At 43.2% G+C, this 27,075-nt stretch overlaps 1 protein-coding gene across 1 annotated transcript in view; it reads right to left on the minus strand.

The window, feature by feature from the left end:
* ERN1 (endoplasmic reticulum to nucleus signaling 1) overlaps positions 1-27,075 on the minus strand; it is an 85,901-nt gene that overhangs the window by 18,063 nt on the left and 40,763 nt on the right. Inside the window, exons 3-9 of the mRNA XM_032209999.1 lie at positions 15,967-16,000; positions 12,070-12,148; positions 5,592-5,664; positions 4,601-4,723; positions 3,538-3,639; positions 2,884-3,145; positions 412-490 (exon numbers count right to left, since the gene is read on the minus strand). Of these exons, the coding sequence (XP_032065890.1) occupies positions 412-490; positions 2,884-3,145; positions 3,538-3,639; positions 4,601-4,723; positions 5,592-5,664; positions 12,070-12,148; positions 15,967-16,000 (752 nt within the window). The remainder of the gene's footprint in view (positions 1-411; positions 491-2,883; positions 3,146-3,537; positions 3,640-4,600; positions 4,724-5,591; positions 5,665-12,069; positions 12,149-15,966; positions 16,001-27,075) is intronic.

Below are 27,075 nucleotides of genomic sequence, written 5' to 3' on the forward strand. Positions count from 1 at the left end.
ACAAAAACGTGAAATCTTTAGGTACAGGAATAGAACATAAAACAAACTAAATTCTTCCATGGATTTAAACATTTCACACTTATGCACAGCTCTGTGGAATTCACATAGATTCCCCCTTTTTTGTTACTCAATTTGGGGATAGGCAGCTTATGCTTTTCAGAAATGTGGGATTGTAATTCACACAAGCCACTGCTATCAGTCATACTGGCAAAGATTCTTAAACATGGAGTCCAAAATATGAGCAAGCTTACATTGGGCTTAAGAAATCCAAGTATTTTTTCTTTAATTAAACCAAATAAAGGGAAATAAAAAGAATGCATTAAATATACTGGGTGTACATACAAACTGTGGTGGAACAGACAAAGAAGCAGGAGATCTAATCTGTGGGTTACATCAGCCCTGCACACTTACCATAATAGCCACTCCTTCATGTACCATTGATGGCGAAGCGTATAAGCCGGTAGAGTATTTCCCTACATAAAGTGTTGGCCTAGAGGAAGAACATTGGGAATCAGGAAGAAAAAGTTAATCGTGCCATGCCTGTATTATCCAGCAGCCCCAACAGGTAAAGTGCCTGAGGCTTATGCAAATGTTTTACGTTAAGGAAGATTGCAAAAATAGGGAAACCACGAAGTAAATTTTCCCTTGAAATTGCCCTTGGAAAATAAATAGTAATGACAATATTATTGTGGATTCTCAAATAAAAGAAGGGACTGATTGAAGAATACTGTACAGGCAGTCCTTGACTTATGATCACAATTGGGATTTTTGTTTTTACTGCCACTGAAAATTTGAACAGTCACTAAATGAATGGTCATAAGTCAAGGACCTCCTGTATAGGTCCAGGGATCACATTGATAGCCCTAAGATTATTATTGCAGAAAGGCCATACAAAGGTATGCCAAGGGATGACGTAAATGCAGACTTGAACAATACACACACTCTCCTCTCCTTCTCCCTCTCTCCATTTTCAGTCATACATCATCCTCCGTGGATATTGCTCTCAATGTATTTATGCTTACTAGGCCACTATGAATTAATAAAAAAGGACAGATGAGAAAGAACAGGCAACTTTCCCCCCTGTTTCTGGGTAACAGTACCCACCTCTATCGGAAAATGATTAGACATTTTTTCAAGTGCCACAAAAGGGTGGTAACTAATTTTTTGTTGTATAGATTAACTATTGGCACAGCCTGGTTTTTCCTTGCACCAATGCCTGTGTTACATAGATACTTGTATATATGACTCACTGCATTAGGACCACTGGACCACTAGTGACCAACGCACCCAGCCATGATCATTAATGGCTGCCCTCAAACTATATTCTAGAGCAGGGGTGTCAAACACAGGACCTGTAGGCCACATCTGGCCCACGATGTGGTTGGATCTGGCACGTGGGGCCATCCTGGAAAATGTAAGGGGATGACTCTCGTCGCATCAGCCCAGTTTACCCAATGCAAAGAGGAAACATTGGGCCAGCGTGATTTTGACCCGGTCTACCCAATGCAAAGAGGAAACATGCCAGCAGTTTGGGGAGTGGCATCAAGCTGGCCACGCCCACCCAATCAACCACACCCACCCAGTCAGCCACTCCCACCCAGCCCCCTGAGGTCACCACAGCCCTAATGCGCCCCTTAATGAAATTAAGTTTGACACCCCTATCCTAGAGAGACATTCAGGCCTCAGGCAAAACAGCCCCTACCTAACCCTTTGCCTACATGTCACCACACCTGTCTGCATCTGCAGGGTTTTATTAAAACTGCGTAGGAGATATCCTCGCAACAGAAAGCAAACCTTGGATTTCTATTTGCATCTTTTGTGGCCCCTGTGCAGAAGCTTATTCTTGCTCTCGTTTTGGGGTTGGCGTTAACGTTGCCTGCTGAGTTTCTCATGAGCAAAAGTTAATAATTGCATCAGAAGAGGCATCTGGGGACCAGGATTTTTGAATTCTTTCAATGCAAAGTGCTCTTCATCCATAACCACAGACTAATACAAAAAAGGCTGTTGGCAAGTACAGATGGTCATCAACTTATGACCACAATTGAGCCCAAAACTTCTGTTGTTAAGTGAAACAGCTGTTAAGTGAGTTTTGCCCCATTTTACGACCTTTCTTGCCACAGTTGTTAAGTGAATCATTGTGATGCTTAAGTTAATAACACAGTTGTTAAGTGAATCACTGTGACTGTTACATTAACATGGTTGTTAAGTGAATCACTGCCATTATGTTAATAACAGTTAAGTGAATCACTGCCATTGTTAACAACAGTGGTTAAGCGAATCACTGCCATTGTTACGTTAATAACAGTTGTTAAGTGAATCACTGCCATTGTTAAGTTAACAACACAGTTGTTAAGTGAATCACTGCCATTGTTAAGTTAACAACACAGTTGTTAAGTGAATCACTGCCATTGTTACATTAATAACACAGTTGTTAAGTGAATCACTGCCATTTTTAAGTTAATAACATGGTTGTTAAGTGAATCACTTCCATTGTTACACGGTTGTTAAGTGAATCTGGCTTCCCCAATGACTTTGCTTGTCAGAGGTCACACAAACTGATCACATGACCCTGCCATCGTCCTAAGTACATGCCAGTTGCCAAGCATTTCAATTTTGATCATGTGACCATGCTGTAACGGTTGTACGTGTGAAAAACAGTCATAAGTCCCTTTTGTCAGTGCTCTTGTAACTTGAATAGCCACTAAATGAACTGCTGTAAGTCGAGGACTGCCTGTACTTGAATCCCATACGGAATCAGATTGATTATTGAATCCCCGCAAGAGAATGACTGAGTTGATTCGATAATACTAAATGTACAATTTTTAACAAACAAACAGGCCATGATATGGAGGAGGGTGGGGCAAAAAAGCCCCTTAGACTCACATTAGTTTGCTTTTGGTTTCCGTTTCTTTGGGAAATGGATATTTCCATTTAGTGATGCGCCCAACTTCACCGGACATGAACGTCAAGTAGCGCAGGGTTTCTACTCCCACATTGGTGTGCATTACTTTCCATAGGCCTTCCCGCTGCCAGATGTAAAAAGCTACAACGGGGGAACCATAATTCTGGATCCACAAGACATCCCCGGACTCACTGTCCACAGTCACCACTAGTCCGTCTCCATTAGATGCAAAGTGAGACATTTCTGGAATGGGCACAGATAAAAAAACGACACATTTTTAATGTGTCACACAGGGGAAGAAGAAAAGAGAAAGGAGAGGAGGAAAGGAGAAAAGAGAGAAGAAGGTTAGGTAGGAGAAAGAAAGAGGGAAGAAGAAGTTGTTGTAATATAAGATGGATGTAGGGGATGGCAGGAAAGCAAGCTCGAATATAGTATTATATCTTTAGGGAAAGAATGGAAGCATAAATGTGAAAGGACAATATATAACACTAACGATATTTATGAGAAATGTATATTTGTGAATGTATGAGAAACACAAATAAAAACAACTTTTTTAAAAAAAGACACATTTTTCATAATTGGACACAACCAGCAGTCTTCTTACTTCAACCTGCAAGTAGGATTAATATTCTTACTGTATTGGGCGTCTTCATCAGGCAATGTTGCTGCGTAATTGAAGTAAGTGGCATTCCAGCGGAGTTCCTTACTCTTGGTATCGTACATAGTGATGGTGTACTCTGTTGAAAGGAAAACAACATTTTACGAAAGAGAGAAAAAAAAAAAAACAGTGGCATTGAGTGTCTTTCTACTAGTGTGTGGATTGCTGGGAAATTCTTACCAGCCTCTGGTTGGCTGTTATGGGAGAAAAAAGATTTGAGTCTAATCCAGCAGAACTCTAACAATCTGTATGAAATCAGATATTACTAAGCAGTTTTCTCACTAGACAAAGGCTCAGCATATTTCACTGAATATCAGCAAGCAGCACTGTCTCATTGTGAGTGGGAAGCTAATCTGATCTCTTGAGGCTTTCGTTTTTATACAGCAACCTTATCTATGAGCATCAAATATTCCAATGATAAGCAGGACTGAAGAAATGCTGTTTCCTTTCCCCACCATGGGTGATCTAAGACACACATGCACACAGAGTCCCACTCACTAAACAAAGGGAATACTCATAAGCTAACTCTGGAGATGACATGGATTACTTGTGGAAGCCTATGAGTCCTGAAGGATGGCAAACCCCACTTTAGTTTTTTCAACACTGACAAAAAGGCTTGCGGTGTGCTCACGAGGTTAGAATGCTGGGCTGACGATCAGCAGGCTCATGTTTGAGACCCGTTGTTGCCACGGGTGGGGCGAGTTCCCATCACATGCTCCAGCTTCTGCTGACCCAGCAGTTCGAAAGCGAGCAACCACGAGTAGATAAATGGGTACCATTTCAATGGGCAATGGGAACGTGAAAGGAGAACCCAATCCCCCAGGCAACTATGATGTCACCAGCAAATCCTTTCACCACAAAAATACTTTGGTGCTTCCGACACGGAAGTATAACACTGACACAAAGGCATCTCAGAGGCTGAGGTGCAAGAACGTTACTCTGATCTCTGAGAAATCAGGATGGGGACTCCAAGATGGCAGGAGGACTTCAATATAAGCATCTCCCTTTTCCAATGGCTTGGCTTTTCAAAACTTTCTTACCTGTTCGACCAAGATATAGCAGGGAGGTAGATGGGCACAGGCTTTCAGCAAATGAAGAGGTTAAAGTCTGCTGTTTTTCTCCTGTTGCAAGGTCTACTACATACCAGCTGTCCTGCTTCTTCCCTAATAGTAAACATCAACATGAGTACAATGAAGCTTGAAGGGAAATAGTGCAGTTATTCCTCGATTTACGACCATTTGTATATAATTATGAGGGTTGCAGTGTTCTGAGGTCAAGTGATTTCCATTTGTGACCGTCCTAGCTAACTTCCAATTAGCAAAGTCAATAGGGGAAGCTGGATTTACTTAACGACATTGTGACTCACGCAACAAGAGTACCGATTCGCTTAATAACCATGACAAAGAAAACTCCTAAATATAAATTTAATAAATAATTTTAAAAAATGAGCATGACTCACTTAACGATAGCCTTGCCTATCGATGGAATTTCCAATCTCACTTGTGATCATAAATTGAGGACTATCTGTGTTTTCAGAATCAGTTTCCTGCCTACTAGCCACTAAGATATATGCTTTATCATCCGGATCTTCTATGAACATGAAACAACGGAAGTTCACAGCATTAGCAAAAATCCAGGTAGTGAATTAACTGCTGAAGCAGTGAATTAACTGCTTAAGTAAAATTCAGGTAATCCCAAAGCAAACAAAAAGTCCCAAGTCAAACAAGCAAAGAATAACCCTACACAACTGCAATATGGAGACTGTTTTTGGTAGTCTATCAAACATAACATTGTACCCAGCACACAAAATATTTTTAAATTAACTTCAGTGCACAAAAATGACAAAGTAATCTTTGGGTTGTTACGTAAGGAATGATAAACCAGACTTAAACATGAGTAAATATCCAAGGGCTGCAACTGAAAGAAATTTCTATCCAAGTACTCTAGTAAATACCCCTATATTTTACACTCACATGGAAACGCTATAAAATACATGCAAATGTTATTTTTAAGTAGGAAATGGAACATTACCCATGTATAGAATTCCATCTGAACTGCGGCAAGGGGAGGCCTGGACAAGCTCTGGGATGGTGAATGGCAGTTTCTAGAACATAAATGTCCATATTAGTCATCTTCACTTCATAGTAAACATTTAGCGAGGATTGCAAGACAAAGACAATTGATGAATCCCATTTCAAAGCAGGTTGTTATTGAAGGGGACTGCCAGATTCAAGTTGTTTTGTGTACGTCAACACCAATTAGCAATATCAGCCATCTGCATTTGCCTTGTGTCACACAAAGCGTCAAAGATTTATATCAGCAAGTAACTCTGTGGTATCGATTTTGAGTCATTGCTACTTTCCCACAGAAGAAGTATCTGTAAATCTTAGTTTTTGGCCTGTTTACTTTCTTTTTTGCTAAATATATAGTTTACCTCCCTTATTTTTACTACTAATTGGAACTTTGTTCACATTCCCTAGGGAGCACCTTAAAGTTTCTATTTTGAGAAGCAAGTCCAGGAAAAAGAAGCAGGTGCTATTGCTCTATAATGCACACTTCTTTTCAGAGTGGAAGAAGGCGGTACATCTATTTGCTCTAAACACTCCAGGATGTATGATGACAGAAGAGGCTAAAATGGAACCCACTGGCAAGGACAGAGAAAGAGAAAGACATCATAAATCAACCCTCCGAAAAAAAAAGACCCTGTCTTCTCATTGTAATTATTCATCTTAATAGAAAAGCAAACCGTCTTTTAAATGTAGTATTTATCTAGTCTTGTATTTAGGGTTCAGGGTACGTCATGGCCCCATCGGAGCCTGGGTCCAAGGAGGAGGATGAGATGGAGCTAGGAATGACCAGAGGAACAGAACGAAGTAGTCCTCGGGTCTGGGAAGGGGCGCCAGCGAAGGAGAGAGGGTGCATGATGACCAAGTGGGGAGGAGAGGGCAGTCAGTGGTGCAGAGAAGTGACAGAGCTCTGGCGATGAGTAATTATCTCCCCCCCCCTCAATCCCCGAGAACGGAGAATGGAGAGGAGGCAGGATCAGTGCAGGGCAACCCGACGACTTGACTCGGGAAGAGGGCGCCCTGCCCCTCTTCGCAAGGCTCACCTGGGGAATGAGATTTAAAGACTTGCCATTGGGAGGGGCACTTGTTGAGAACAAGTGTTGCCTTTTTCCAGTCTCAGGAGCTGTTACCGACATTTGGATACTTTGCTGTACCTTGTCCTGCTTGCCTTGCTTGCTTGGCCTGGCTATGTGCAAGTTTGCAGCGACACATTTCTGCTCTGTGTTGTGCTGCTGTCCCAGTGAACTCTTCCTGCGACGAGGACTCCTTGGAACCAAATTCCTTCAACTGTGGCTGCTCTCAGAACTGTGCTACTCCTCTGGACTAATAGCAGCCAGGAACTATTCGAGGGGTTTGTTTAGAGTTTTGCTCCTAGACTTGCAGTGAACAGTGGCACTTTGGGGGGTAAGTTGGAGCAATAAAGGGGAGTTAAGCTTTTGTTCTGGCTGTGTTGCTTCTGTTCCCAGTCCCTGGTCATCACAGAGTAGTACAACCCTCTGTGTTTGACACTAATGATAACCTTGAGAAGCTAGGAATCAAGGACCAGCCCAAAATGAGTCAATGGGCTGAATGGCCCATCTTCATCTTCCTGATTAATAACCAGCACTCCTGCTTTGGATAGCTGTAGAAATGCAATAACTCCAACGTTGAGCAGTGAAAGCTGAAGTGCCCACTTTTAGCATTGACTAATTGTCCTGCTAACAAAGCTTAGTACAGAACGTAAAATTACACATGGTGCCCAGGATTGTGATCATTTGCAAGAACATACAGTGCAGTCATCCAGTTTATGTGATATTTACCCACTGGATACCTGTTTGCAGCACCTATCTTATCCTCACACCTGTGTATCACAAAACTACAACACACATATGGCATGTACCCACTATAAAGATGTTGTATCTAAACTCAAGCAGGCCTGGTCACGGCACGGATAAAATAATGTAGTATTTTAATATCTATATAGTAAAAAAAACCAATCTACAACTTCTACATTTTAGAGATAAAAATAGAGGCACTGCATTCTCACATCCATACTATCCTCAGATTGCAGTGCCTTTGCCAGTAGCCATGCTGACTGGGATAGAACGGATTTGTAATCCCTACCTATCTGGAGGACACATGGCTAGAGAGAGCTGTTCTATCTCGTTCATATAGTGAGCCTTTCTGTACAGTGCATCAAGGCAGATTGATGAGGATGCTCGGGTGACCAACATCAAATAGCAAAGCAGATTTGGCAGACAAAACTATACAGCAATAAGGTGACACATATTTTGCTTTTAGCTTTTCTATTCTTTTTCCCCCCCTTTTGATGCCTTTGAGTCAGTGTTGACTTTTGTTGACTCCGTGGACAGGTTCAGGCAGTTTTCTTGCCAAGATCACAGAGGTGCTTTGCCAGTGCCTTCTTTTTCCTAGGGTTGAGAGATTGACTAGCCCCAAGTCACCCAGCTGGCTTTCATGCCTCAGGTGGGATTATAACTAACTGTCTTCTGCTTTCTAGTCAGGTACCTCAGCCACTACGCCAAACTGGCTCTCTGAGCTCATTAATCTTTGCCAAATTATTCATCCCAGAAGAAAAAAAATATTGCAACCATTAAGGAAATTGAGTATCTGTGAATGAATAATTCAAATGCCCTGAGAACTGTTAGTAAAGTATTACACGGAGAAAACAATACAGGTAGTCCTCGACTTATGACCACAATTGAGCCTTACATTTCTGTTGTGGTGAGACATTTGTTAAGTGAGTATTGCCCAATTTTAGGACCTTTCATACAAATAAATTAAACCTATAACCTATAAACCTTTCTTGCCACAGCTGTTAGGTGAATCGCTGTGGTTAAGTTAGTAACACAGTTATTAAGTAAATCTGGCTTCCCCATTGACTTTGTTCATGGGTGTCAAACTCACTGCGTCACGCGACGTTTCACATTTCCCCCATTCATGGAGCTGGGGTGGGTGTGGCCTGTGCATGATGCATCCAGCCCATGGGCCGCCAGTTTCACACCCCTGACTTTGCTTTTCAAAAGGTCACAAAATGTGATTACATGACCCCAGGACATTGCAACTGTCATAAATTTGAGTCAGTTGCCAAGTGTCTGACTTTTGATCACATGACCATGGGCATGCTGAACTGGTCGTAAGTGTGAAAAATGACCATAAGTCACTTTTCCCAGTTGTTGTAACTTTGAACAATCACTAAATGAGCTGTTGTAAGTCGAGGACTACCTGTATCCAGTAAAAAGTATGAGATGAGACATGGGCTATGATTTCAAGAGCTTCAGCTCAGCAAGAGGGCCTTTGGTTTATAAGGAACTGCAGTGAAAATTCTTCATCCCTCAGGAATAAGTGTAACTGTGTTTCTGGGATGAGCTTAACTGCCAAAAATAGCAATTTTGACCCCACTGTATGTATGGAGAAATGTTAAAAAAATAAAAAGGCATGGCCAAAAAGTTCAAAAAGTACTTCACATTTTGTATTTCAGCTCTGTGAGCAGGAAAAAAAACATATTTCCTGTGCTGAAATAGTACAACATATCTATGAAACAGATCTCAATCTTCCCAAGAAATTGGTGAGAACAATTTGCACTTGAGTAAAGTGCATCTTAGAATCATTTCTAAACACAGTGTGATTTCTACTTTCTTGTGGGACGTTGAAAAGTCTAGTATAATTGCCACCTTCAGGAGGACCTTGGTGTACTTCAAAGATTCTAAAGTAATGCCTTCTTAACACTCTGAAGGCCACAAGTGCTAACAAAACAGTGTTTAGAAAAGGTTGACACCTACACAGAATGGAGAAAAGGTGAGTTATACTGGGAAAAATCTTTTTCTTTGCTTCCTCCTGCCTATTTCAGCGTTCTCCAACTTGCTGTTTTGCAAATGTTTTGCAATTCCCATTCAAAACCAAGAGAAACATTTTTCCCCATCAGTTGTTATCTTTAATTTCAGATGCAAAAGTCATTGCTCTTTTCTCTAACTAAAGAAAATGCTACCACTGTACCTTTAGGGCAATTTGAGAGAAAACATATTTCCCCCTCCAGAATTGTAAGAGGAAGTCATAACAGTTTCAGGAAGAAAAAAAAAACTTCGTAGAAAGCCAAATTTAATCTCTATTTCATCACAAAGCTGCTGTTCTTAAGTAATTAAGCAACAGAAATCTCTGGTGATCACATCAGCTCTATTTAACCCTTACATACTTTGAAAACAATGACAGAGGCACTATGGTCTAAAGTTAATACTGGAACCAATGCAGTTATCCCAGACATCCATTTTTTTCCTGGAATAGGATGGATTTTTGGATGCTTGCTTGTCTGATCTCCTTAAGACTATAATTAATTGCCTGGCTCTCTTCTAGCTTCATCAAAAGATGTTCCCAAGTCAAATTCATCTCTTTCAATATTGCACGTGTAATGTAATTCAAAAATAAGCTAAAGCGTTTATTAGGCTTATTACAAAGCCAAAATCATTTCCCAAAAGATAACAATGAACATTCTGAATTCATTTTCCCCCGCTTCCAAAGAAGGAGCCTGAGCATGACTGCGTGCCATTCCTGGAATTAAAACCTAAAGCAGGCACCAAGAGATAACAAGCCTCCAAGACAATTGCTTAATCTGTACAATATTTTAGTAAATGCAGGCTGGATTTTATTATAGATTTTAGTTATTAATTACTATTTTATACTAGAATTTTTAATTGTATATTTACTGAATGTTTTTATTTGTTCTGGTCTATGGCAGTAAACTATACTGGTGCTGGTGAACTATGGTGCTGGAGAAGACTCCTGCGAGTCCCTTGGATTGCAAGGAGATTAAACCGGTCAGTCCTAGAGATCATCAACCTTTACTACTCTTTAGAAGGCCAGATCCTGAAGATGAAACTCAAAATACTTTGGCCACCAAATGAGAAGGAAGGACTCACTGGAGAAGAGCCTAATGATGGGAAATATTAAGAGAAAAAGAAGAAGGGGACAACAGAGAATGAGGAGGCTGGATGGAGTCACTGAAGCAGTAGGCTTGAACTTAAATGGACTCCGAGGGATGGTAGAGGACAGGAAGGCCTGGAAGAACATTGTCCATGGGGTCCTGATGGTCAGACACAACTTTGCAACTAACAACAACAACGATTGTAATAAACTGAATTGATTGATTGACTGAATTGGTAAATACAAAAGTTTTATCAGGTGAAAATCAGTACTTCAGAGCATATAGAATAATTGACAACTTCAGTACTATGAATCTGATTGGAACAGAAAGAACTATAGATTTAGGAAGAATATATGTGCCCAGTGTAAAAAAAATGCTTAGGATTTCTTATTGTGGCTACCAGGCCTATTTAGGTTGCATAAATATCATATATCCACATTGCAGTATCTTTTAAAGTATTTTCCAAGCAAGTATATCCGCAGCCTTCTAGTAAGAAACCTAGATCATATATATTCCTAAGCCATAATGTGGTTTGGTTTTGGCTTGACAATCTTATTACAAGAAAGGAGCCATAGCTTATGAACCACAGTAGATGAAATTGTCTATTGCCATGTACCAAAAACCATCTTGTTAGTGAAACTGATGAATCCATGTTTGTCAAGCTGCAATGGAGGCATTCTATTCCATCATCTCTGCATTCTTTTTGCTCTTTTTCCAACCAATTGCTGGATTTTCAATTGAGATACCACAGCTCAGTATTTTAAGAGATTAGCTTTTTGCTAACTCATACTACAGGTACTCCTTGACTTACAAGGACTACTCAAACAGTGATGGAAAAAAGCACCTCAGAACCAACCCTAACTCTTAATGATAGTTGCAGCAACCCCAAGACCACATGATTAAAATGTGGATGCTTGGCAACTGGCAGCAGCCTGAGTTCATGTGATCATCATTTCTGACCTTTCTAGCTGGGCACAGTCAGACTTGCTTAATGACTCCATCAGTTAACAACTGTGGCAAAAAAGCAGGCATGACTCATTTTAATGGTACTTTGCTTAGCAATGAGTGATTCTGTTCCCATATTGGGAGCAGTTGAGGACTGCCTATATATGCCCCTGAACCTTGTATAATGTGACACATAGAAATTTTCACAATGATTAATGTAGAAGAGCTTTCCCAGATTTCAGTGTTTATCTCTGGAGAGAAACCATTTTGCAGAAGTTTTACAGCTTCCTAATTTTTCTTAAAAATAACTCCAAATGTTAGTCAAGTGAGGGTTTGTTTATATATAAAGTGGGAAAGAAAAAAAAATGTAAACATAAGATGGAAACAGGTAAAATAATATTGTGAGTTATGTAGGCTTCTTCTCTAGTGTTATTTCTTATAAAATCAGAATTTTATATACATTGTCAAAAAAGATCTCCCTTATGCAGCAAGACAAGCTAGATAAACATGCTTTGTTAATCTTAAAAGCTGTTTCTCATTCAATGAGAACTAAATAATTACTTTGTGATCAAATTATACGTACAGTTAAGCCTTCATTATTCTTGCCACCAAGGGTGTACAGACTTCCATCATTGGGATCAGGAAGAAATGCCGGCCTAGGACTGAAGAAATAATTAAAACAGCAATTACTGTGTTGTATTTGTGAAAAGAAAAGACAGCAGAGTTGTGGTCAGTGTACATTTACTTGTGAGCATGGCTATATTACGAAACAGATGTGGTTTTTTTTAAAGGCAAATATGCGTTTTTATTTAAGCACAGTCATTTAAACCCCTGGTTTTGCATACCACAGCCTCTGAATTTGGATGGACATAGTAATCTTTCAAATTCCTTGATTTCAAGTTATTTTCATTCTTTCAAACTACATGCCACATTTCAATTTGGAAATTAATTATATGGGTTCGTTTTAGTAATAATTTCTAATCAGCTGTTCTGGTAAAATGGGGAACAGATTGGGCAGATGTTGATGAAATACAAGCTCAAACAGTCCCTTGTCCTGCAATCAGAGTTGCCTTGCCTGTTCCTCCTGAAGATCAATGTATTTGTTAGCTTATGAACCAGCATGCCTCTTTTGAAGCAAATACCATACTGAACTGCTCTTCACAGTCAAAAATAAAGCTATGATGTGTAAAATAAGCTTCAACATGCTAAATTCATATTAAAATAAGTACATACTTTAACATAATCTTGGGCTGACATTTTGAATTTGAGAAGTCATTCTTGGAGTTGAAGTCCACACATCCTAAAGCTGCCAAAGCTGAAAAATACTGCTCTATGTTCTTGTGGCCATAATTTTATTTATTTAGGCTTTAACTCATTTTTCTACTGCCCACTGCAATCTACAGGGACATTCTTCTGGCCATTTAATTGAGGCAAACTCAATTAAAAATGACATTAAAAACAGACAAGTCATGTAAGCCATAAGGTTTTTCAGGCACCATAGGAAACCATTAGGGGTATTCTGAGGGTGTCAAAAAAGTGAAGATAGCAGCCACAGCTACCATAAAGTCCTGCCTGCTTTTATATGCACTGCACAGCATGCTGGCTGGGGAATTCTGGGAGTTGGAGTCCACCCATCTTAAGTTGCCAAGGTTGAAACAGACTATACAGGAACATAGCATTCTCTAACTCTCCTGTTGCTGGTGGATCATAGAGCTTCCCAGCTTTCCTGTTTTGTAGGAGGCAAGAAGGTTATTGATCCTCCCAGCCTTTAAAGTACTTTTGAAATGTCTTCTGAGAAGGAATGGGACAAATAGACGCTGCCAACTCGCTGCAAGACAGCTCACTATAGGACAATTCAACGAATACAAAAGTTACATTAATTTTGCCAGAATCATGACCAATAATAAAGAAAGTCAATCCAGAAATACAAGAGTTACAATAATTTTGATAAAAAGGTCACTAATAATAAAAGTAACTGAAATAATTAACACAGCGTTGAATTGTCCCACAGCGAGTGGGCCATGATATGTTGGCCAAGGTAAACTGTCCTAGATCCTTTCTGAGGGTCACAGGGGAGAGGGGCCAGGCAAAAATTGGGAGCACTATCTCTTGGGCTTTATGGAATTTAGCACTGACTTTGGGCATGACTCAAGGTCTCATGATCTTGCAGAAATACACAGATCACATTTTACTGACAGCTTCCAATTCTCCCACATTTCTCTCTAATGTTTGGTGTACTAGAATAGTTGCTAATAGGTTCAGACAAAAGTGACTGATTTGAACGGAACAGACATTAAAGTTTTGAGAACTATGACAGGTCCCCTAAAAAGAAACAGTGAGTGAATCACTGGAAATAAGAGGAGACTTGCATGTTGCAAAAAGAAAAGGATCTGTCCGTAGGCCTTGCCTGTCCAGAGACTGGAGCTCAAAATGCCTAATGGAGCCAGGTCTGCTCAATGGCTAGTAGTCCTGCCCCCAAGGGCATTTGGAAGAACCTATATTGGTCTCATGATTTACATCACCAGTCAACAGCATGATCAGTCAATTGATATTGATATATTTGGGGAATTGCTGGATGTCTTCACAGTTTTACTGCAGGGCCTGGAAAGCTGCAGCTCAGATGTTTTAATTCGCTTTCCAGGCACTCGGTGGTAGCCAGCCTGCATCTGGATGTAGAACTAGGTTTTGAGGCAGAATGTCTGGGCTTTCCATGTGGTGTCCTGAGAGCTCCTATGTCATTTCTACTACGGGTTGTACATGTGGCCTTGTTCCAAAGGTCCTTTAATCTGGATCTGCCCTGACTCTATAAACAAATCATGCTGCTGTCTACACCAGCAGGTGTCACACTTTTACCTGATCTGACAATACTCTTAGAACCAGTCTTTTTGTCCTCAGCTCCTATAGGTTAAGCAGTTAAAGAGTACCTTTGAGGGTATGCACCATCTTATTTAGATGTGGGTTTCTCACACCGCCACGCTGGCAACCTATATCCGATTGACATTCCCTGCACTAGATGGGCTGAGGACCATTAATACTTGCACATAGATGGAATATGATGGTAATTTGGTCCTGGATTAGGAGAAGGACCTACTCTAGTACCTCAAACCATCTTCCACTATAATTTTACCTCAGCTTCCTTGGCACTGGGATCACAGCCTTTTGGAACTCGAGGGTCTGCCGCTAATATATACCCATTTTTCTTTCATCTCTGATGGTGGAATCCCAGAGACAGAATTTGCTTCAGAAAACTGTGTATGTTCTTCTCTTGCATTTCCAGAGACAGTGAAGCCTCATTGTGACATTACTCACTGCTATCTGCATAGAGCAGTGTTTCTCAACCTTGGCAACTTGAAGATGTCTGGACTTCAACTCCCAGAATTCCCCAGCCAGCGAATGCTGGCTGGGGAATTCTGGGACTTGAAGTCCAGACATCTTCAAGTTGCCAAGGTTGAGAAACACTGGCATAGAGGTTACTTTGATACGCCTGGTGTCTAGTTCATTGGAAAGAAGTTGTTAAGCCCTGCTGCATGGTAAATAAGCTCAGAGCTGGTGTTGCTGTTCATATGTTGGCTGAGGCTGGTGGAATGTCCTCTCAATTTGCTGTACTGCCCCTAGGCCTTTGTTGCAGTTTGGCCTGGTCAATATGGCTGGTTGATTGGAATGGCTCCAATGGGCCTCCTTTTGTTGGTCTTATTTTTTGGCTGTGGCCTCTTGCCTGAAGCTAGTGCCTCAGTCAGTTGGTTCATGCTTGCAGAGCACAGCCTGCTCGACTACATGTTTGTTGACATTACTAGTATTTTTCTCATATTTTTTTCCCCTCCTCAGCTCTCAAACTGCCGGGGAAGCCTCTGCTTCCTCCTAGAAGGCAGAGCTAAAGAATGAGGCAAGAGCTGTTCCACAGAACAGGAAGAAACCTTATGCTAGGCTTTTTACAATGAAGTGGTGTTGTTATTAACCCTTTCTGTCCTGGCTTCCTTCTTGAGCCTTTCCTTCTTGCTATACCCCACAATGTCCCCATCCTCCCCCCCCCCCAACTAATACTGAGAGGTTTATGTAGAGATTTCAGAAGAATAATAATTCTGGAAGAAACAAATAGCTATACTGCTCATATAATCCAGTGTTTTTCAACCACTGTGCCGCGGCACACTAGTGTGCCGTGACATAGTGTAAGGTGTGCCGTGGGAAAATTACTTTATATATAGTCAATATAGGCATAGAGTTAAATTTTTTTAACATTTTCTAATGGTGGTGTGCCTCGTGATTTTTTTCATGAAAAAAGTGTGCCTTTGCACAAAAAAGGTTGAAAAACACTGATATAATCAACCATTTTGATCTAACCTACAAAGCTTGCACTGTAGAAGTGCTATCATTTTAAAAGCTTGGGGTTGTGTTAGTTGTTGTTTTCCAGGGCAATTAAAAAGAAAACCAAACTAGGAACTGTAGATCCTGAAAAAGTAGGGTGAAAAGGAGGAGAACTTACTCTTCCATGTGCAGCGGCACCTGAAGTACAGGATCTGCAAACAAAAAGAAAAGGTCAAGGTACAAGCAATTAAGCATTCTGGCCTCACATCAAGCTTACAGCCTGTGATCCAGCTGGCACCCGAGGAGGTTTGTAGTTTGCAAGAAAAGTCAGATAAGGAGTTTGTAAGAAAGAAGTTCAAACAGGAAAAATGCAGTGGAAGAATAACCTGATTAGCAATTATATTCCACTTGCTACAATTCAGGGACTTAGCAAAAAAAAATGAGGTCCCTGAGTTGCCACAGTTAAATGAGTTTATAATCTGCAAAACCTTTCTGTTCTGTTCCTTGGGGGTTTCGGTTCTTCATTAACATTCTTACTTTCATCTTAAAATTTGCCACTCTCTCTACACCCCGAGTTTAATGTTTAAGTTGTCCATTCTTTAGACTATGCATTTATTTATTGCTTAAATTACTTTGTGAAGTGTATGAAATGAATTGTAGTACACAAATAATGTTCCTTGCGCTGGAATGCAATGATCTCTCTGCCCCTTTGTGGCAGCTCCCACATGATATAACAATGCTGCAAAAATATTGCTGTATTATGATCAAGAGCAGATTGAAAGTCTTGTAAACCTCCAAATTCTGCTAGCACCCCAGGATCTTAAACCAGTATGATCAACGATAAAGGAATCAAAATGAGTTTGTCACTCTTGCTCTAGTTCTTATGATCCAAATTGTTAGTTTTACTCAGAACTGGAAAGAGTGCCGTGAGCTTTATGCATATTTTCTACATGCAAGCGAGAGAAGGTAAGGCAAACATGTTGCAAACCTTAATAGCTATTTATGAGAGCAGGGTTGGGTCACGCATGGTTACTCAACACCAGTCAGTTTATTGTGATTTTTAAAATGTCTTAAATACCATTTTAATCAATATAGATTGATAAATTCAGCAACTGTGCTCTCATGCCTCACACAAAATAGAGCAATAAATACATAATATCAATGCAGTGATGAATTAAAACACTTCGATGAAATATTTATATGAGGAATATAGTCCATTTACACAAACATTCAGCAGGATTTATGTGAGCACCTGTTCCTTTAAAAAGCAGATTACTTCTTGGAAGGAAAACAAATCTATACAGCAACACTGCCTAGTGCCACAAACAATTTCCTATCAGCTTCTTTCCCCAGATAAACAAAATGATGCAAGAGCAAAGAAATAGGAGAATGAGTCCTCTTACAGGGAAACTTGGTACTGCTTTACACACTGCTTTATTTTTCACATAAACAGGTCACTTATCTTTGACAAAAACTGCTAAGTCAGGGAGGGGTTCCCATTACTGAATGCCATGACCAAAGAAGCAAACCTGTTGAATTGTTGTCTGTTGCGTTATATTTTTTAGGCACAGAAGTCTTTCCAAGAAAAGGGTATTGGTACTTACCTGATACGCCTCATCCAGAGGTGGGTTTCTACCAGTTCGCACCTATTCGGTAGAACCGGTTCGTCAAATCTACCGAACCGGTTAGAAGAGGTTCCACCAGTGGACCCAGAAAGCAGGCCACACCTACAGAAGAGGTTCCAAAATTTTTTGAAACCCACCACTGGTCCTTGGATATGATTATTCTACACTATCATGCTCATATTTATAAAACTCAGTGCCTCTGTGAAAGGTAAGGATGACTACTGTGTTTGTGGTGCAATCAGAACATTGCGTGTGTTGAAGTTGTTTTAACGCAAACCAAAGATGCGTTTTAAAAAACAAGTTTACATCATAGTCTTATGCATGCCAGTGCTGTGTGTGAGGTAATTTAAGGTGGTTCTGACAAGTGTCGTCGGCATCTTCATATCCGGTCACATGGGTGGCAAGCCACTCCCATCCGGTCACATGGGTGGCAAGCCACTCCCACAAAGGAGGCCACACCCACAGAGTAGGTTCGAACAATTTTTGAAACCCACCACTGGCCTCATCTCATAGTGGGGGAGGAATATCTAGGATGGGTTTGACCTTGTCCTCTCGTTGATTGGATTGAGTCAGATAAGCTCTTTGGGTCACGCCCTGGTCACCAAGTCCCACCCAGTTATCGGCGAAGAACTCTATCAGACTCGTTGGACCATCCACTCCAGAACTCATCTCAGTTTCAACTTTTATTTATTAACTTTTTTCAACAGAACAGTTCAACAAACAAACATAACGCTTTTGGTATATAAACATATCAGGGAGGGTCTGGATACTCCTCCCCCACTATGAGAAGAGGCGTATCAGGTAAGTACCAACACCCTTTCTCCATAGTGAGGGGGAAGAATATCCAGGATGGGATGTACCAAAGCCTGCACGTCCCTAGGGAAGGTTACACATGTAGAGTATATGCTCCAGCTTATGCCTGGTGAGGCGCTCTCCCCGCCCTGTGCACCGCCTGCAACACCCTATGTTTGAAGAAGGATTCTGCGGAGGCAAAGGAGTCTAGTTTGTAGTTCCTTATGAATGGTGAGGAGGAGGCCCACGTAGTTGCCCTACAGATTTCAGGCAGTGAGGCCTGCATGGCCCAGGCCGCCGATGTGGTCGTGCTTCGTGTAGAATGTGCTGTGATGGGCCCCAGTGTTTGCAGACCCTGTGCCTTGTAGGCGGTAGCAATACAGGTTCTTAACCATCTGCCTATAGTGGTGGATGTCACCTTGCTCCCCAGGGACCCAGGTTGGAAGGAGACAAACAGGGCTTCCAATTTCCTGCTCGGCCCGGTCCTTCTGAGGTAGATCCTCAGAGCCTTTCTCACGTCCAAGGTGTGCCACTTCCTCTCTAATGGGTGAGAAGGTTCCGGGCAGAAATTAGGCAATATCAGCTACTGCGAGCGATGGAAGCAAGAGCACACTTTGGGTATGAAGGAGGGATCCAACCGTAGCACCACCCTGTCCTGGTGGAACATACAGACATCTTCCCTGGTGGACAGTGCCTGTAGTTTGGATATTCTTCTGGCGGAGGTGATGGCCACCAGGAATGCTACCTTAAGGGTCAAGAACTTAAGCGAGACCATTCGTAATGGCTCAAAGGGGGGGGGCTGTCAGAGCATCCAACACCCTGTGTAAATCCCAGGAAGGGTATCTGTGCACCGTGGGTGGTTTAAGGTTGGAGGCCCCCTTGAGGAACCGCCTGACCATGGGGTGGTAAGTTAAGAGTCTGAGACCTCCCACACAGGAGTAGCGAAGAAATGGCCGAGACCTGTCTCCTAATGGTATTGGGAGCCAACCCTCTGTCCAGACCTGCCTGAAGGAAGTCCAGAACTTGTGGAACAGTGGCCCAAACTGGATCGTGACCCCTGGAGATGCACCATGAAGAAAAAGCCCGCCACATAGCACTGTAAATGCACTCCGTGGAGGGTCTGAGAGCTCCGCTCAGCGCCAAGCGGTCAACTGGAGCCACTGAGGTTCCGGGTGTTCCAGTGACCCCTGGCTGAGGGAGATCCTCCCCTGGGGGATCCTCCAGGGCCTGTCCACCAAGAGGGATTGGAGGTCGGCAAACCAGGGCCTCTGTGGCCAGTGTGGGGCAATCAGTACCACCTCTGCCCCCTCCTGTAGGATTTTTTGTATGACCCTGGGGATCAGGGGCAGGGATGGATAGGCATAAAGGAGCCCCCGAGGCCCTGGGCAGCAGAGAGCATCTAACCCCTCTGCCCCCCCATGTCTGGTACCTGGAGTAAAACCTTGGGAGCTGAGCGTTGAGAGGAGTGGCGAATAGATTGACCTCCAGGCATCCGAAGCACTCTGCCAGCTCCTCGAAGATTGCTGACTGCAGCTGCCACTCTGAATTGTCCACCTTGGTCTGGCTGAGCCAGTCAGCTCTGATGTTGTCCATCCCTGCTAGATGTTCTGCAGTCAGTAAAAGAAGATGCCTTTCGGCCCAATGCCCCAGTCTTTTGGCCTCCTTCATGACGGCCTTGGATTTGTCGTCCCACCCCGTCTGTTTATGTGCGCCTTAGTGGTGATATTGTCCGTGAGGACTAGGATATGATTGCCCCTGACAGAGTGATGAAACTGTAGTAAGGCCCAAGCCTTGAGCTCCAACCAGTTTATGTTGTGAGTCAATTCCGCCCGGCTCCATTGTTCTTGCACCATCTGGGCCCGCAGATGGGCGCCCCATCCGGACAGGCTGGTGTCTGTTGTTACCGTCACTTGGTCTGGCGTTCTGAAAACTTCGCCCTTGGTTATCGCCAGGGACATCCACCAAATCAGTGAGTGGGAGTCCTCTGCTGGTAGAATGAATTTGATCAGGGAGCAGCTCATGCGCCTTTGCTGGAAAGGCAAAAGGAACCATTGGAGGTCTCTGTTGTGGAAATGTGCCAAAGGGACGATGCCAATGGCAGACACCATGGTGCCTAGCAACTTCGACAGCTTGGCTAAGGACACCCTACGCTCCCTGGCTACCTGGGCGGTTAGCTGCCTAAGAGCGAGATGTGTTTCTGATGACAGAGAGACTGTGCCTGCCTCTGTATCTATCAGGGCTCCTAGGTGGATCAGACTAGTGGAGGGGTGAAGGTGACTTTTGGCTAGGTTCACTGAAAACCTGTGGACTCTCAGGACTGACATAGTGATGTCTAGGGCACCCTTAAAGGAGGATGACTGTAACAGCAGGTCGTCTAAATAACATTGAATTTGCACAGGTATCTGCCTCAGGTGCGCTGCCAATGCTGCCATCACTTAGTGAAAACTCGGGGAGCAGAAGACAACCCAAAGGGTAAGGCTCTATACTGGAAGTGGTGCCCTAGGTAGCAGAACCTGAGGTATTGAGTGTGTTCCCTGGCTATAGATATATGCAGATAGGCCTCCGTGAGGTCTATGGAGGTGAGGAAGTCTCCCTGCCTGACCCCCTCCAAGATGGAATGCAATGAATGCATCTTAAATCTCCGGTATCATATGAATTGGTTCAGGCGCTTCAAGTCGAGGATTGCTCTCCAACTGCCCGAGGCCTTAGGCATCACAAAAAGAATGGAGTAATACCCCTGACCCTACTGTTCTAGAGGCACTGGCTGGATAGCCCTGATGTCCAACAGGTGTTGGATGGCCTCCTGCATCAGCAACCTCCGGGTCAGATTGCTCAAGATAGGGCAGATCCGGGAGGAACTCGGGGGGCTAGAGAGGAACTCAAGTGACAGGCCATTCCGAAAGGTGTTTTGAACCCACTTAACTGGAGGAGGATAAGTCCCAGCGGTTGGCGAAGTATGCCAAGTGGCGCCCAATGGGGGGAGGAGCTAGGTCTAGATCTAGTTTTTGCGAAAGGAGAGCCCGCCTCCTCCTCCTCCACCCCCTCAAAAAGGTCACTTTTGCTGTCTGCCCCTCTGCTTTCTGCCTGAGTATCTCTGCCTGGAAGAGAAACCTCCCTGGTACTGCTTGGGGCCCGAGTACACAAAATCTGACCCCCTGAAGGAATCCTGACCCTGGAAGGAGGACCCGAAGTCCTGGCCCTGAGGATATGACCATCTGGGGTATGGAGCAGTCCTGAAGCTGGCCTTCCTTGGGGCAGTGCACCTTCCGCTTGTCCTTGTTCTCTACCAGAAAGGGGTCAAGAGCTGCTCCAAAGAAAAATTCCCCCATGAAGGGAGCCGATGCCAGGCGCCACTTGTGGCGTACATCCGCTTGCCACTGTCATAGGCAAAGTGGTCTGCGAGAAGCGATGGACGAGGCAATTGCCCTGGAGACAAACCTGGCTGCCGCCAAGGTGGCGTCTGATGAGAATTGTTGTTGATGTCTTGGTGAGACCTGACATCCGATATGGGAACTCACTGTTGGAGGTCCTGCAACCACAGTAGAGAACACCGGTTGAAGAAGGAGGCAGTGGTGGCTGCTTTCACTACCCAGGCAGCCGCTTGGTGACCCCTTTGTAGGGTGATATCCACCTTCTTGTCTTCCTGCTTCAGTGCATCCTCTGGTTCCCCTGGCATGCTCGTAGGCGTATGCAGGGCCATGACAATAGCAATAGCAATAGCAGTTAGACTTATATACCGCTTCATAGGGCTTTCAGCCCTCTCTAAACGGTTTACAGAGTCAGCATATTGCCCCCAACAACAATCCGGGTCCTCATTTTACCCACCTCGGAAGGATGGAAGGCTGAGTCAACCCTGAGCCGGTGAGATTTGAACAGCCGAACTGCAGAACTGCAGTCAGCTGAAGTAGCCTGCAGTGCTGCATTTAACTACTGCGCCACCTCGGCTCATGACAGGTGCATCGATGGAGGGTTGTGACAGTGCCTGGGCCATGTCCTTATCCACGTTAAAGAACGTCTTGTCTGTGGATGTAGGCAAGGGCCCTGCCGTGGGAGATTCCCATTGATGCTTGACCAGGTCCAGAAAGTACTTGGGCGTGGGCACCGTGATTTGTAGAAAGAAGGCTGGAATAAACTGGGAGAAGGTTGGCTTGGGAGCTGACATGCCTTCATCTTCAGAGAGTTTGTCCTCTCTGATTTCGCTCTCCTCTGATTCCAAATCATTGTCCTCCTGGGACGAGCCCGGGGAACTTGGAGGTTCCTCCCCCTGGGTTTCCAGCCCTTCTGGTACCATAGGCAAGGGTGCTGCCTGTGGTTGTCTCTGTGGTTGTTTTTTTTTTTTTTTTTAATTATCAAATATGTTTTATTTTCATTTTTCCATTTTCATTTCATACAGTCACATATATACTGTGCATAACTGGGGCCATATAACATTGGGCAATAAACACAGCCATCTTTGTCAAAAATACTCCCCAAAATACAAGACCAATATACCACTTCAACCCTCCATACACCCTTTCTTTCTCCCCCCTCCAACTTTCCTTTCTCCCTTTCAACATTCCCCTCTCCTACTTCCCCTCCCCCTCTATCACTCCTTTCTCCCAATACACTCCCTCCCTTCCATCTCACCCTCCTTCCGATCCTCTCTCCCACCCTCTCTCCCCCTCCCTCTTCTTTCCCTCTGCTCCTCCCTTCGGTGTATTTCTACTATCTATCGATATATTCAGCTTCTTATTTTTACACTAAAATTAAAAAAGGCAACAGTATACAAGTGCAATCATATTACTTTAAAATCTGGCACATACTATATTTCCTCCCTCCCCCCTATGACCCCACCTCCCTTCCCCCCTCCTGACTTCCCAGAGCCCGTACATGGTATAGCTTTTTATCAAACACAGTCTAAGATGTATTAAAACCAAGAAAATTAAAAAAAAAATAATAATAAAGAAAAAAAAAAGGGAAAAGAAAAAAAGAAAGAGAAGAAAAAAAGTCAGTAAAATCTCTGCATTGAACTCAGCTTCTTACCATTACACAAACTTTAAGCAATTTACATTGTTCCTAATCTTAATTGTTTGATTACCTGCAGGATTTCCCCAGAAGTTATTTGTTGATTCAACTTTTGCCTGTACTCTTCTCTAACTAGGGGCCTTATCTCTTTATCTAAGTATCTGTCTATTTCTAAACCCTTAATTTTGTCCCCTTTGTACCTCCTTCCTCTATAACACAATTTGGATACATTTCAAATTTTTCTTTTGGTTTCCTCTTCCAACTCTTTTCGTTTTTGCCCTTGTTTATATCTATATATATTTTTAAAATTCATCAGTACTCCTCTCATATATGCTTTACTTACATCTCCTACAAATTCCCTGAATATACCCTTATTCATATTCAGAACAAAGTATTCAGATAGCAATTTTTTACAATCATTAATATACTTTTCATATCAAAATAAACTCCCATTCGACCTCCAAGACCTTCTTGCCTGCACTACCCTTCCCAATTCCGCCCAGACTGGGTTGTGATCCAAGAGAACCCTCGCCGCAATCTTTGTCTTCTTCACCCTAGAAGATAAATCATTAGTGATTTGTATAAAATTCGAAGTTGTCCATCAAGTCTTTTTCCCTTCTAGAATTAAGTCTAATGTGATATATCTTCCAAAGGGATCTGCTTCAGTTCGCTCAGCCTTAATGTCTTTTCTTAAGTATAGAACTATACCATTTTTCTTTTGCGTAGCAGAGGTCACAAAATATTGACCAAGTTCGAGGTTGAACAGATATTTTAGATCAGTTAATTTAATATGAATTTCTTGCAGACAAATTATATTGTTCTTGAACTGTTTGAGATAGTAAAATATTTTCTTTCTCTTCTGTAAAGAGTTCAGACATAACTCCTTGATCAATGGCCAATGATTATTGAGGTTGTTGCAGTCTGCCTTGTTTTCCCATTCGTCTGGTAGTCGTACGGCTAGGTCTTTGTTCTCTGGTCCCTTGCCCTTCCGGAAGGAGGAAATGGTGCTTTCTGTCTGGTAGTTGTGTGATTTGCTGTTTATCTTGTCCTTCTCGTAGTCTTTCTCCAGATCCAGATGATTCAGGGTGTCCCACCTTCAAGGTCTTGTGATAGAAATCTCGGGCTTCCCATACAGAATTGAGGCGATATTTTTGCTTATCAAAATCTTGGAAGCTCTTCAGACAAGAGAAGAGAAAGAGAAACAAAACTAATTAGTCAGAGAATGCTATCTGGCTGTTCCTTTGATCTTTCTCTCTGTCGGACAGTTAAGAATGTGGCATCCGCCATTTTAGGAGCTTATTTTTTTTTAGAAACCTGATGCACAAAGAAAGCTCTTTCTTTTTAAAAAAATTTTTTTAAAAAAGGACAGATAAGGTTCTCGGGTACGGGCTCTGCTTGTATTAATCTCAAATAGATATATCAAAAATTGTCCTAAGCGGGGGTTCCTTACTTTGCGCCGTAGTGGTTATGGCAGAAGTTCCTGGCTCGGAGGTGTGATTCAGCCTTCGGTAGGCCCCCCTTCCGTTTGCAGCAAAAAAAAAAGCTGCAAACTTCAAAGAAAAGCTCTTGCCAGCTGGATCTCTCTCTCATCTTCTTTGCCTGAAGAATGAGTTTATCTACCAGGTATTTAGGCAGATAACGCAGCCAGGAACCCGGGGGCAGCTCGTTAAGCTGCCACCATTGGCAAGGTCCCGCCCCTGAAGCTGTCTCTGTGGTTGTTGAAAGGCCGCTGCCATGCACTGCTGGAAGGCCTGCATCATCATGACCTGGAAGTTGGGTACCTCTATGGAGGGTAGCTGGTTGGTACCCATGCCCACCGGTGCAGAGGAAGTGGCTTGTGGCGAAGGCCCCGTGGGCGGGAGTTGCCCCAATGATGCTGGGGGTGATTGCCACCCTTGTGCCGAACCCCAGAGGCTCAAGGTATCAATGGGGATCCTTCCTTGTAAGGCTGAGTCTCCCTCTGTGGCCTTACTGGGTGAGGAAATCTCTGGGGCCCTCCCCTCTGTTCCTAGCCTCGAGCTGGTGTCTTGGCTGCCCCCCTTCTTGCAGAGTCGCGCCAAAGCCCTATGCCTCTGCTTTTCAAATTTAGAAGTGAGCTTGGAGAGCTTGGGGCCACCTTCAGCCTCTAATTCCATCCTGGGGGGAATGTGCCTCTTCTTGGCTTTTGCCTTGGCACCTCCCCTTCTGGGCTGCCTCAGGGGTGGTACTGACCTGGATTGCTCCTCTCTCCCTCCGGAGGGGCTGCTGGAGATCGTTGAGAGGGCCAGGATCCTGCCAGCCTCTTGGGGGGTACTGGGGGCTCGCATCTTTGATCATGTGGTCCCCTCCGGCTTCAAAATGGCACTTCACATCAAAGAAGAAAGGGCGCTGCCTTTAAAATTGCGATTGCCAGCGGCTTGTGCTCCAAGGAACTGCTGCGTGCCCTTGCAGCCGGGATTCCTCTCTCCTGCCTCTTCTGCACTGCTGGCCGGCTCTGCTCATGGTCTCTTCCCTGCTGGGCCATGTGGAAGTGGCGTGGGTGCTCCTCGGCGTTTGAAAAAGCCAAAGTTCACTGTTCAACCCCTGAGGGGAGTGGCGGGGTGCTCCAGCACCGGTAGAGCCTCCTCGGCAATGCTCACCTTCAGAAAGGCTCGTGCCCTCACTTTTCGGCTTGCCCGGTCACTGGTCCTCACTGAGTGTCCCTGGACTTGCTCAGTGACCTGGGCAGCGCGCCATTCCTGAGCGCTAGTGGAGAGCACTTCTGACTCGAGCCGGCAGGAGGATACTATTTGAATCTTTCTTGGTCTTTTTTCTCTTTTTCAGGAGTTCTAGGATGGTCAAACCGTCCAGTTGGGGACTGAGTCGATAACAGGGTGGGACCTGGTGATTAGGGTGTGACCCAAAGAGCTTAACTGACTCAGTCCAATCAACAAGAGGAGAAGGTCAAACCCATGCTGGATACTCCTCCCCCTCACTATGGAGAAGGATAAATCTCAAAACAAAATTTCCCCCATTGTCCCTTCCATTATTTGTCATATGCCAGCAAATGCATTCACTACAAAATAGTTGTGCAATGTCTTTGGACCGGCTAAAAACCTTTCACCTGGATCCAGGTCTTACTTCACTGTAGGATACTGTCTGTGAACATTGATGGTGAGCAGACTATGCATCTTTTTTGTCATGTGCCTTGATGGCATTCACTCACTTTTCAGTATGGGGAAAAATAAAGAACTATGTTTTTCTCCCTCATTACGAAGCAGGCACCATTTTTATTTATGAAACTAATAGTCCTATAGGGAAAAAAACTTACTGATTTATCAATATTTTCATATCCAAGAATTACCTTTTGCTAACTGGCATCTAAATATTTAATTCTGGCCATGTCTTTTCTATTCTCCTTTCTTTATTTTCTACTCCTTTATATACTCTTTTTACCAAATGATAACAGATCTCTCTCTCTCTCTCTCTCTCTCTCTCTCTCTCTCTCTCTCTCTCTCTCTCTCTCTCTCCCTCCCTCCCTCCCTCCCTCCCTCTCTCTATAACACACTATAACCAGCTCAGAAGCCTCTTTATAAAGTAGAACCATATAAATTGCATATAAATCGCATATAATCAGAAAGCTGTAGTTTTATACATTCTCCAAAATACTAAAAATACAACTTTCTCTCCTTCATTACAGACTTTCATTCCTTCATCATATTCCTCTTCCATTTTTTTTCTAAGCAAATACATTGAATAAATAGAATACTCACATACCCAATGTTTCACAAAGGAGCACAATGTATATTTATTTTCCACTATGTCTTCGTGCTTCCCTACAAAAAAAGCCAGGGACGCGGTGATTCAGTGGCTAAGACGCTGAGCTTGTCGATCAGAAAGGCCGGCAG

This window comes from Thamnophis elegans, chromosome 2 (genome assembly GCF_009769535.1).
Source record: "Thamnophis elegans isolate rThaEle1 chromosome 2, rThaEle1.pri, whole genome shotgun sequence".
Lineage (NCBI taxonomy): Eukaryota > Metazoa > Chordata > Lepidosauria > Squamata > Colubridae > Thamnophis > Thamnophis elegans.